Source organism: Puma concolor, chromosome B1 (genome assembly GCF_028749965.1).
Source record: "Puma concolor isolate L17-30 chromosome B1, mPumCon1.1.hap2, whole genome shotgun sequence".
In the NCBI taxonomy this organism is placed as follows: Eukaryota; Metazoa; Chordata; class Mammalia; order Carnivora; family Felidae; genus Puma; species Puma concolor.
In genome coordinates this window covers 204172431-204184980 of record NC_141670.1, presented here as the reverse complement: position 1 = coordinate 204184980, position 12550 = coordinate 204172431, and the positions used below count along the sequence as shown (strand labels likewise).

The 12550-nt window shown below is 51.7% G+C and overlaps 1 protein-coding gene across 8 annotated transcripts in view; it reads left to right on the top strand.

Annotated features, from left to right (window-relative positions):
• The window catches only part of AFAP1 (actin filament associated protein 1), a 149519-nt gene that overhangs the window by 119003 nt on the left and 17966 nt on the right, over nt 1-12550 (top strand). For all 8 annotated transcript variants that reach the window (XR_015250624.1, XM_086705533.1, XM_086705529.1 and 5 more), the window contains 2 exons: nt 3526-3671; nt 10261-10378. Coding sequence is in view for 7 of the 8 variants with exons in the window: in XM_086705533.1 (XP_086561659.1) it covers nt 3526-3671; nt 10261-10378 (264 nt within the window). In the remaining variant the exon portion in view is untranslated. The remainder of the gene's footprint in view (nt 1-3525; nt 3672-10260; nt 10379-12550) is intronic.

The window sequence follows — 12550 nt, the reverse complement described above, 5'->3', positions numbered from 1 at the left end:
TCCCACGGGGCTGCGGGCCTGCGAAGCTGGCCAGGACCCACTATGTGCTCCGGGCCCCGGGCCCCGTGCTGTGGAACAGCGGGATCACACTGCGTGTTTTTTCCCTCATGGCCTTTTGATTCGCCTGTAAAACAGGAGCGTCAGGCCGGAATCTGCACTTTTGCAAACGTGGGCCGAAAACCGTAGAGTGGGCGCAGGGGAGAGAGCTGAAACCCCAGAGGAGGAGACGACGTCCTCGATGTAAAAAAGGCGGGTCGGGTCTCCCGTGCGAGCTGAGCCTGGGCAGCAGACCTGGGGCGGGCGGGGAGCCAGGGAGGGAGGGCGCCCCTGTGCGTCTGCAGCCCGCAGGCGGGGCGGCCCCTTCCCCGTGTTTCCCCCCTGTCCCCGTCATTAGTCACGGGCACGCACACGGCCACACGCAGGCAGCCCCACCTCGGTCAGTCATGAGATGCGGCACGCCAGCCAGTAACTGTAATCTGTACGTCTTCTAAGGTCACTTTAACTTTTATTTGGAGGCAATCTCAGAATTACGGGAAAGTTGTGCTAGCAGTGGGAAAATCTCCAAGCACCCTCCACCGTATCCCGCGACAGAAGCGTCTTGCCGTGTGCGGGATCTCGGGCGCTCCCCCCGCACCCCCCTTCCTCTCCTTCTGTGTAACGTTTCTCAGACTTTTACGGCCACGTTGCCCCTTTATTCCTTCAATACTTCCTTGCACATGTGCTAAAAACAGAGGTATTCCCTTACCGAAACCACAATATAATTATCAAAATCAGGAAATGGTCGTTCACACCCTCCTGTTACCTGATTCTTCGACCTTAGTCGGCGTTTCTGATCTCCACAGTGTTCCTCGAAGGCACGAGGAAACCCCAGCCAACGCCTCTTGGTCCAGCTGGCTCTTTTCCCGGCACAGAGACGTGCAGAGGTTACAGACCATTTACCGCATGGAGGCCCTCGGTCTGGGCGCATCTCTGTCTCCTCGCTGTTAGACTGCGGGCAGGCCTCCCTGGCGGGAGCCGTGGAAGCAGGGCTGTGTGCTGCAGGCCACATGGGCAGGCGCATCCGTCACTTGGCCCCTCGGCTGGTGGTGTTAACTGATCCCTCGGGCAGGGTGTCTGCAAGGCTTCCCCCTGCACAGTCACTGCCTTCCTTTTGTCTTTTTTTTTTTTTTTTTTAAATTTTTTTCAGTGTTTATTTTAGGAAGAGAGAGAGCATGAGCAGGGGAGGGGCAGAGAGAGAGCGAGACACAGAATCCGAAGCAGGTTCCAGGCTCTGAGCTGTCCGCACCGAGCCCGACACGGGGCTCAAACTCACAAACTGAGAGATCGTGACCTGAGCCGAAACCGGACGCTTAACGGACTGAACCACCCAGGCGCCCCCCCCCCCTTTGTTTTTAAAAGCATCATGGGGAAGTTACTTCGAGGCCGTCTATGTAGATATCCTGTTATCACTCAGAATTTCACCTGCTAATTTTGTCATCCATTGATGAGGCGACCATCGTCATGGCAACTAAATCACACTTTGGATTCCCATTATTCCTTCTGTGCTCCTTAGTTAGCCTCTACTGTAAGGAAGGGTCTCCCTTCCTCCCGTTAATTATCAATCCCTTATGTACGTATATCTGCGGGGATTCACAGCATATTGTTTTTCTCAGTGATTATAATGCCTTATTTGGTGGAAAACTCCCAGATTTGGTCAGCAGAAGTCCCTCTGAACTTTGCTTGCCCCTGTGGTCCTTGCTGTGTCCCTGTAATAAGATGCCGTGGTCCCCTTCATTCTTTGAGCACTTTCCTTACGTTGTGATACAGTAAGATGCTCCAGGCTTATCTCATACCTTCCCTTGGCCCAGGCCTGGAACCAGCCATGTCTCCGGACAGCTCCTAGTGGAATCTCCCCGGTGGCAGTGGGAAATAGGGGTGTGTGTGTGTGTGTGGCACACGTGCACTACATGTCTTCGTGCACGTGTATGTGTTACATGTGTGGTACATATTTCTAAGTGTGCATGTATATACATATGTGCATTCACACACCCACATCTGTATTAAAAGTTACGATCATAACCAAGACCTCTAATTTCAGTCCAGCATCACAGGGTTGTTTTTTAAAAAGCCTATTAGAAAATTCTATAGAGTAAACTATGAGGAAAACAACGAATAAACTCTAGTGTCACTGTATCAATCACACATTACGTGGCGTGTGAAAACACTTTTAAAAATGCTTAGATAAAATAGTTACAGATGCCTCAGTGTAGATTGAGTCATAGATACTTTCTTGATCCAGATTTTGTTTGGGGAAGGACAGGAAGATGAAAGAGAACAACACATTTGGGATTTTTATTTACCCAAGTATTTAAATGCATTCACTTTTGCTCCCCAAACTTTGGTTACCTTCTCCCCCGGGGAGGCGCGTAACTCGAGTCCATTTGCTTTGTCCTGGGGCCTCACGCCCTACCGGCCAGGAGGGAGCCGTTACTGCCAGCCAATTTCATGATCACAAGAAAAATAGCTCCTCTCGTGTTAACGGCTCTGGGAATATTTACAGTTATGTGTATTCTGATCAGCGTTCAACTTGCCAAGGCTACGAATACAAAACTTCATTTTCTTGGAGTCTTTAAGCTTAACTTAGCAGATCTGTCTTTCTATTAAAATTTAGTCATTTTAGTAAAAATATTTCTTTTCTTTCCCATTCTGTTAACTTACGTGCTTAATAACTCAGCATCCCCTACCTTTTTAAACATTGTATTTTGATTAATCAAATGCTTCAAATATCGTTATAAAGTAAAGTATCTGATTTTCTAAATCACACGATAAGGATGATTTAAAAATTTAATGAACAGGATCTTGAAGATATATTTCCGACTTGCAAATTCAACGGATCAAATTTGGGATGGGGACCATTTCGAACATCTTAAAGCTATACCATGCACCAAGCGGGGCAATGACTATAAAACGTGATTACGCTTACATAAAGTTATATAGACTCGTCTACACTTATATAAACTGGTAGAAAACTTCGCTGATTTTTTGTGCTATCTTAAGAGAATTAAGATTGCCATTTCAGGCCCATTTAGGAGACACCCCCCCCCCCCACCAAGGGCCGCAGTGGGACAGGGTTTGGCCCCCCCCAGAGGCGCGGGCCCCATCGAGATGCCAGGTGAGGCTGGCCGGGGCTGGGGGACTCCTTTTTTCTGGCCAGACACTTTCTAGGCTGCTTCCTTCAGCTGCGATTTCACTCCCATAGCAATTTCCATACCTTGCACCTGCTGCCGTCCCCCAGACCGGACGGCATCGCGGGGCTCAATCTTGTTTCCTTGGGTGTAAGTCCGTGCGTGACTTCCGGTGTCCAGGCTTGGTGTGCACGCGGCGTGGGCCTGTCACTCAGGCCGGGACCGTGGCTCCGTCCTCTGTGCCCGCTCCGTGCTTCCTGTTCCCTTCTCTTTTCTGCCGCTCCGTCTCTGCTGCGGTTGGGAAGTGTGGGGCTCGTTACCATCACTTAAGTAAATGCTCGCTCCTCCCTTCCCCCGCTAGGCGTCCTCCTCAGAGGACATGGGCAGATGGATCGGAATTTTGCTGGCTGAGACGGGCTCCTCCACAGACCCCGGGGCCCTGCACTACGACTACATCGACGTGGAGACGTCCGCGAACGTCATTCAGACAGCCAAGCAAACCTTCTGGTAAGACCCCTGGGAAGTGGCACCAAAGCTAAACAGTGCTCCCTTTCACGGATTTTTTCACTGCCTGTGCGCGTAGCCTCAGGGGGAAGGAAGACCACTAAAGACTCTCCCTTTGGCGTTACATTGATCTGAACTTTGCTGAAATGTTTGTCATTCCCACTTTCTGTTGGAGCGCTTTCTATCGGAGCAGAGGTTGGCAGGCTTTTTCCATCAGGTGCCAGAAGTGTTTTCGGCTTTGTGGGCCACGTTCCCTGTTAAAACTGCCCGGCTCTGCCATCACAGCCACAGACCCCGCATCAGCGAATGGCCGTGCTGCGTCCCGATAAAACTTTATTTGCGGAAGCAGGCAGTGGGCTGGCTGTGGCCCGCGGGCCGTAGGTCTCTGGCCCCTGCGCTCAGGGAACGCTTTGATGCGACACGTGACTTCCATATCGCTGTCACCGGGGCGGAATTTTCAGAGTCATCAGTCATGTACTTTTAAAACTTAAATTGCGATCTCATTTTTTAAAAAAGGCTTGTATGTCTGAAAACATCCCTTTGATTCCTATTTCTGTAACGTAATGATGACAAAGCAGCACCTCTCAAGGTGAGGGCCCCAGACCCCTGAGGGCATTCGAGACTCTTGCGGGCAGTTCCAGGGGCCAAAACTGGTTTCATAATAACACTGGTCTGAAAGCCTGTGCCCTGCGGTTGTGCTGGGGAGGTGCTGGGTGAGGAGGAAGGAACCCAGGCGGGTTCCGCGCAGCATTTACTACGTGGAGATTCCGGACAAGTGGTCTGGAGGCTCTCGGTGCCTCGGCTCCCTCTGGAGAGGCCAGGCTTTTCCCGGTCTCGCGTCTGCGATCCCCAGGCGCCTGCTTCTGCTTCCCTCACAGACAGTCTGTAGGGACGGAGGGTCTGAGTTTGGGGCCGAGGCGAGGTGGGTAGAAACAAAGCGGGTGATGGGGTTTACCATCCACACGTGCTGCTAAACGTGCCGGCAGCCGTGGGCAGACCCTCAGTCAGACGGTGAGTCCCTTTGAGTGCGAAGAAGATGAGCCCCCGTGTCCACACTGGCACTCGCCTGCTCCCCCCGAGTCCCGTCATCCGTTTTGCCACACACGTGGTGTCTACGGCGAATTTGAGCCGTGTTCCTGCGTCCCTCGAGCGGCACTGGGGAGTGAACGTTTCTTGCTTGGCTGAGATGTTCTGGGGCGAATAGAGGAACGTGGGCTCGTGTTAGGGATCGAGCCACGTGTTACCCCCAACTGAGGTGAATCAGTAGCCTTGACAACATGACTTAGTTTTGGTGCAGCTTTTCCAGCAGATCTCCAGTAACGCTTAGCGGTTTTTCTCAAGTGTGGACTTCCTGTTCTTAGTGTCAGAATCAGAGTGACTCAGTCAAGTCACTGAGTCAACGGACTCTTCTGTTCATATTCGTCGTTTCTCTGTGATAACACGCTGTCTGGTCAACAAAATGCAGGTGAATTGCAGTGAACCCCCCTCGCCATTCGGCACATGCAGTAATTGAAAAACGTTTAATCAAGCGGCTCTTTAAGAAATGTGACATCACACTGGGTTTTGCAAAATCTCCATGTCTAGAGTGACATAAAAGAAAGGAGGTTATGGTTTTTAGCTGCTTCTTCGGAATTTACTAGATTCTGGAGCCTCTCCGAGCACACCCGTGACCTCAGCTGTAATCACCAAAGTACTCATCGCGTGTCTGACAGGCCCCGAGTGGCCGCGTTTCCCCCAGAACAAAACTTGGCTTTCCAAATGAGCGGAATATTAATCTAAACCAAATGTGGGAAGGCCACATTTTTGAGAAAGGAACGTAGATTGCAATATTGAGAAATCATTCATTAAAAAGATGCGTGCAAGGAGTTTATGGCTGCAAGACTCTTTGGTACCTCGTTAAAATCTTTATAGGTGTTAGCAATAAAGTGTATTTTCGTTTGTCAGTTTGCAAGCTAAAAATTCTTACAAAACTTGAGAGAAGACGGTTAACAAGTACATAATGTTCAGAATATAAATTATGGCAGCTCGCCAGTACAATAAATGTCCTGGGATTAAATTAATTTTTGCTTTGACGCAAATGGCAGCTGGTTAATGAATGTTTCCAAGGTCTTGGGCGGGGGGCGGGGGGGGGGGTGGGGGAGGGTCTGTGCGTTGGTTATGTGTGAGGGGAAAGGACAGTGATGTGCTTTGGGAAGAGGGCAGTAAAAATATAGTAATTTAAATTCTCCCAGGAAAAGTAGCGTATTTCAGAATATTAATAATGGTAAACAGTTGGAACCTGTTTTCCCACGGCCTAGCCTAGCTTTAAGTGAGATGCATCGATTATATGGTACAAGAGAGACGTTCTGAATGTTCTTCCTGACACTGATTTCAAGTCACACTCCCTTTGGAGACCCACGAGGCTATGGAAGTAGTGACGACACGCTAAAAGGCTGTGGATCAGGGTGGACGGAGAGAGGGCAGTGGACAGGCCGGAAGGGAGCTGTTGTCTTGAGTCACCTTCCCGTGAACCCCTCAAAACAGGGATGCACCTTGCGGGTACGGCGCTCGGTAAAATAAGCCAGATGCAAGAGGACGCGGTCTGTCTGCCTCGCTCCCATGGGGTCTGAAGCTGGCGGATTCGGAGAGGCCGGAAGCTGACGCTGGGCCCAGGGCCCCGGGGGCGGGGAGGGAGGGAGGGTGTCATGGGGACGGAGGTTCAGAGGAGGAAGGTCTGGGGGTAGAGGGCGGTGCCGGCCGCCCAGCAGCGTGAATGGACTCAGTGCCCCAGATCCATACACTTGGCAGTCCGTATCTTACCACGGTACGCGTACTTCTGTGAGCGTCTTACGGTCTTGATTTAGCAGGTAGTGTGTGCTCTGTTATCTCATGTCCACTTTTATGTTTGGTTAAAACCCCTATTGTGGAAAGAGCAGCAGACAGAAGACGGGGGCCTAGCACGCAGACGGGGCTCGCCTTGCAGCTTAGGGCCCGGAGACCTGTGGGGGGCGGGGTGCAGGTCCCCCGCCGCAAGGCCCAGGCCTCTTCCAACGGGGCCGTCCCGCGTGTCTGCGACCTCTCTGGGGTCTGTTCCCAGCTTCTGTCCCGCCCCTGCTGGAGCCCACTCCTTCCTGGCGACTGTGCCCCAGCGTGCCCACCGCCACACGTCAAGCACTCAACGGTCCCCACCGTGCGTGTTCCCGACACGCGTTCCGTGACCACCACGGCGGCTGTGTGTCACAGTGCTCGCCGACCACACATGCACACAGTGACTCAGCCCATGATGCCTTCAAATGGGACATTTAAATTAGAAAACCTTAAATACATATCTTTGAACAAAAAACCTTCTGTCATGGCAGAGTTCTTAAATTTTTTGTTTAAGTTTTTTCTCTTCTTGTCTTTTTCTTTCCTACACATTTCCTGTTCCTATATGTAATTTCATAGAATCATCCTACACATTTGTGTCAGTTCTCTTCACGTTGAAGAGTGCACGTGTGAGGCGGGACCACGGCCCAGCAGAGGTGGTGTCTGTGCTTAGACGGATGGGACAGACAGATGGGAAGGGGCCCCCTCGGACCACAGGCTCCTCCTCTCCTCACAGAACCACAGGCTGGCCTCACTGTAAGAAAGACCTCTTTCCCAGGCCTGCCCTCACCAGTTTCATTTTCTCCCATTTTTATGCACCTAGCTACCATAGAAATCTAAGATCCCGTGAAGAAACACAATTTTTTAAAAATACATGTATTTTTATTCCAGACTGTTTTTTTTCTGTAACTCTTTTAGTAACATGATTATTTCACATTTTATTAGTTTTCATTAAGAACTTTTCCTTTTTGTAATATCACATTAGTTTTATATTTGGAAAGCCAATTATATAAACAAAACCGGGCGGATGATAGAGACTAAAAACTATTTTCTCACCTCAATGATAATAAAGGTACAGCATATAGTATTTGTCCTGTGACTTGCTTAATTCACTTAGTGTGGTGTCTTCCAGATTAATCCATGTTGTCACATATGGTGGGATTTCCTCCCTTTTATTTATTTATTTTTAATTTAATTTAATTTAATTTTTTAATTTACATCCAAATTAGTTAGCATATAGTGCAACAATGATTTCAGGAGTAGATTCCTTAGTGCCTCTCCTCCCTCCCCCAACCCCTCCAGTAACCCTCAGTTTGTTCTCCGTATTTATGAGTCTCTTCTGTTTTGTCCCCCTCCCTGTTTTTATATTATTTTTGCTTCCCTTCCCTTATGTTCATCTGTTTTGTCTCTTAAAGTCCTCCTGTGAGTGAAGTCATATGATTTTTGTTTTTCTCTGACTGACTAATTTTACTTAGCATAATACCCTCCCGTTCCATCCACATAGTTGCAAATGGCAAGATTTCATTCTTTTTGACTGCCGAGTAATACTCCATTGTATATATATACCACATCTTCTTTATCCATTCATCCATCGACGGACATTTGGGCTCTTTCCGTAGTTTGGCTACTGTCGATAGTGCTGCTATAAACATTGGGGTGCATGTGTCCCTTTGAAACAGCACACCTGTATCCCGTGGATAAATGCCTAGTACTGCAATTGCTGGGTCGCAGGGTAGTTCTATTTTTAGTTTTTTGAGGAACCTCTTTCAGAGTGGCTGCACCGGCTTGCATTCCCACCAGCAGTGCAAGAGATCCTCTCTCTCCGCATCCTCGCCAACATCTGTTGTTGCCTGAGTTGTTGTTAGCCATTCTGACAGGTGTCAGGTGGTATCTCATTGTGGTTTTGATTTGTATTTCCCTGATGATGTTCATGTGTCAGTCGGCCATCTGGATGTCTTCCTTGGAGAAGTGTCTATTCATGTCTTTTGCCCATTTCTTGACTGGATTATTTGTTTTTTGGATGTTGAGTTTGATAAGTTCTTTGTAGATTTTGGATACTAACCCTTTATCTGATATGTCATTTGCAGATATCTTCTCCCATTCTGTCGGTTGCCTTTTAGTTTTGCTGATTGTTTCCTTCGCTGTGCAGAAGCTTTTTATTTGGATGAGGTCCCAATAGTTCATGCCTCCGGAGACGTGTTGAGTAAGAAGTTGTTGCGGGCAAGATCAAAGAGGCTTTTGCCTGCTTTCTCCTCGAGGATTTTGATGGCTTCCCATCTTACATTGAGGTCTTTCATCCATTTTGAGCTTATTTTTGTGTCTGGTGTAAGAAAGTGGTCCAGGTTCATTCTTCTGCATGTCGCTGTCCAGTTTTCCCAGCACCACTTGCTGAGGAGACTGTCTTTTTTCCATTGGGTATTCTTTCCTGTTTTGTCAAAGATCAGTTGGCCATACGTTTGTGGGTCCATTTCTGGGTTCTCTATTCTGTTTCATTGATCTGCGTGTCTGTTTTTGTGCCAGTGCCATACTGTCTTGATGGTTACAGCTTTGTAATATATCTTGAAGTCCGGAGGCTACTTTAGTTTAGCTATTTACTTATTTATTTTAGTTTAGAGAGGGTGCTGTCTAGGTTATCTCCTCCCTGGGTATTTACATCTTTCACTCCTCACAAACATAAACTTCACGAGTAAACCGTTCACACGTGCACACATCCAGCACGTATAGGCCGAGCGCCTTGTGGCCAGATTCCTGAGGTCCAGGAATGGGCAAGAGTGACCACGGCCATGTTCTCCTGAGGATGACGTCGTGGGGGACGAGCATAAAGACACATCAGGTGGCGATTAGCAATATGCACAAGCAGAAGGGTAGCGGCACTGAAGCCCTTACTGTGCGGTTTCAGGGAGGGGCTCTCGTGTGCCAGGGTAAATTCCCACCGGGGCTGAAAGACCAGAGGGACCTCGGGAGCAAAGCTGCTGTGCAGGGCGGCCTGCAGGGTGGTTGGTGAGAGGGAGAAGCAGGGAGGTAGCGGGCTGGTGGTGGAGCCCCGCAGGCCACGCGGCACTCTGACTGCTGTGGGAGCGTCACGGCCGCCAGTTCAGAGCAGGGGGTGGCCCCATCCGGCTTTCCCCCTGGAGACGTGTTGGCCGCTGTCAGGGAAGGAGGCACCCACGGGAGGCGAGTGGCTTGAGGTAGCGATGCTGCATGAACACTGGGAACTGGAGAAACGCGTGCTGACAGTGCCCTAAGGAGCTTGGGCTCCACGAACATTCCCCAGAAAGGCCGCATGGTAAATACTTCAGCTTTGCCAGCTGGGAGTCTCTGCCTCAGGGCGTTCATGTTAGCAGGCTCCTGGAAGAAGCCCGTAAAGCGCTGGAAAGCAGCCACCGACGGTGCGCGCCCAGCGGAGGGTCAAGGCCGAGCCCCAGCCAGCAGGCAGCCGGCCGGGCGCCCCTGCTGCGCACTGCAGATAGGAAACCTGTCGCTTGTGTTGAACAGCTGGGTCACGTGCCGGCACCGCGTCATGTCCCAGCATGCGTGATCTCTGGTCCTGGCCGCAGCCCTGCAGGCGGTGTTCCCTAGTCTTACAGGAGAGCAGCCTGTCCTTGCCGTAACCCAGCACCCCACTTCTGCCGGCGTGCCGGCTCGCGCTTCTGTCCCCCGTCACCTCCGGTCTGGCCTGAGCATCCAGCCCATCTCAGGTGAGACTCTGGGTGGCTTGGAGGGGCCTAACTCACCTCCTTTCTTGCAGCTTCATGAACAGGCGTGGCGTCTCCACTAACCCGTACCTGGGGAGCACCTCCAATGGCTACGCCCACCCCAGCGGCACGGCGCTGCATTACGACGACGTCCCCTGCATTAACGGCTCGGTGAGTGCGCCACTCGTACAGGGGTCCGGGCTCGGCTGTGTCAGAGGCGGGACAGCGCGAGGGTTCCTGTAATCCGGGACCCCGATTTCAGGCCAGGCGCCAGAGGGCTTTTGGCCGTGGTCTGAGGCGGGATGGAACCCGTGTCCCTCTCTCCCGGGCTTGTTTGTGACCTTAGTGTGCATCTGAGCAAGTGGGTACCTGGACACCAGTACGCTGTCATTCAGCGTCCACGTCATTGTGTCTCAACACGTCCTAAAATGTGGGACGTAGGACGGCACCTCAGATATGTCAAAATAGAGCCCAGGCTCGGTTCTCAGGGAGCAGAAGGGACATGTTGCCTCGGCGTAGTGGCCGCACCTCAGACTCAAGGCGTCTTCCCCCTTGGTGGCCTTGGAGCACCTGGGACGCCCGGCCCCTGGTCCAGAGCGGCTTATCTGCCCGTAGGAATGCAGTGCAGGTGCTCAGTGACAGCTCTGCGTGGCCTCAGGCTGGCCGGCTCGGTTCTCAGTACTTTGTGTCCTGTACGCAGTGAGCGGACCTCATCAGTAAACTCTTACCACATCTCCACATTCTTTGCCAAACAGAACAGCCGTCACTGAGCACACTCCCTGGGCCAGGCCCCGTGCCGTCCTCCGGGCCACCAGGGGAGAGGCCCTCGAGGAACCATCTTACCGTTGGTCCCCCGGTATTGGGTGGGCTTAAAGTTGGCATCGCGTCAGGATACGTTTCGAAGTTTGGCATAGAATGTGTTTATTGTTGTGTTTTTCAAATCTTGGAAGGTATTTTGGACTTTTTTCCTGCTGTTTTGCTCACCTGTTCTTTTCTCGGTACTTGGATGGACGTCCCCAATCAGCCCCCTCTTTTGTGTGGTCATCAAATCCACACCTGCCCAAGGCAGGCACCGGGAGATCACGGCCTTCTCGAGGGAAGTGCGGGGGTCAGGCAAGGACTCCTGGAGCTCAGAAGTAGAAGCAAACTGAAAAGAAGGTTACTGTGGTCTGGGTCAGAGGTGACCAGCTGGCTATCAAATGTAGTGATGTCATGTGTCTGCCCCCAGGGTCTTGGATAGCTTGCCCTGGGCGTTCCTCCCTCCACCCCCTCGGGCCTGCCCTGGGGTTCCTGTAGGGCCCCGTCCGCAGGCTCTTTACTGGATTCCTTATCGCACAGTCCCTCCTCCCTGCCTGCCCATCCTCTCTCCCTCCTTCCTGATTTGCCGCATGGCCCCTAGCGCCCAGGGTCTGCACTAGGGATTGAAGACACAACACAGGAGTTGTAGCCTCTGTCCCCCGGTGGCCTTCCGACTCAGGGAGGGCTGCATGGTGGCCCCTGTGAGAGCAGGTTCTCGGGCAGTCTCTCTGCCTTCCTAGGCACTGGCTAGGGCCGGCCCCTGGCTGTGCTGGCCTCCGTTTGCTCCGTGCAGCCACCAGCTCCTGTTGACAGAGTGGCCTTACCCCTGGTGGTAGGTCCAGCCACCCACTCGCTCCCACGCAGTCGTGAGCTTCTCTGAGCCCTTGGTCCCAGGCGCCCCCTGTGTTGGAAAGACAACACACAAAACGGTCTCTGGGCCTTCCCGCCCAAAGGCCCTTCTGCGTCCCTCTTCCTCCAAGGGTTTTCTGCCTTCTTCCTTACCTTCCACACGGAGGGCTCAGGGAGAGCTGGGTGGGCTAGCACGAGCACGCCCCATCCACCCCTCCATCCCTTTAGGTTTGTGTCACGGGGGTTCAGCCCGTCCCCAGGAATGAGCTTTCCTTCGAGCACCCGCAGCGTCGTCCGATTCAGACATAAAAACCCACCATTCTGGAAGGACTCTGCATTTAGGAATTGTTTCTGCACGTGTGTGCGGCAGTGTGGCAACTTGAGGTCCCAGGTGCAGTATCTGTGGCTCTCTCGCTTGCCGAGGGCTTCCTGGAAGCCAAGGCCCCTCTTTAAACTGCTTCTGTTTTCCGGGCTCCAGCACCAGGAGGCCGTCCCTTGTTCGCGAGGCTTCCTTCCTCAGTTTTACGAAGTTCGTGCTTTCTGACCCCAAACCTGGCATTTTGTCAGGGTCTCGACTTCAGTGATCCTTGACCCTCAGTGCCCCCCTGACGCCAGCGCGAGACAAAAGCGGGTCTCAAAAGGGACCTTCTGAGGTACTTTTAATCTAGAAACGTCCGTGGAGTATCAGTTTCTAAG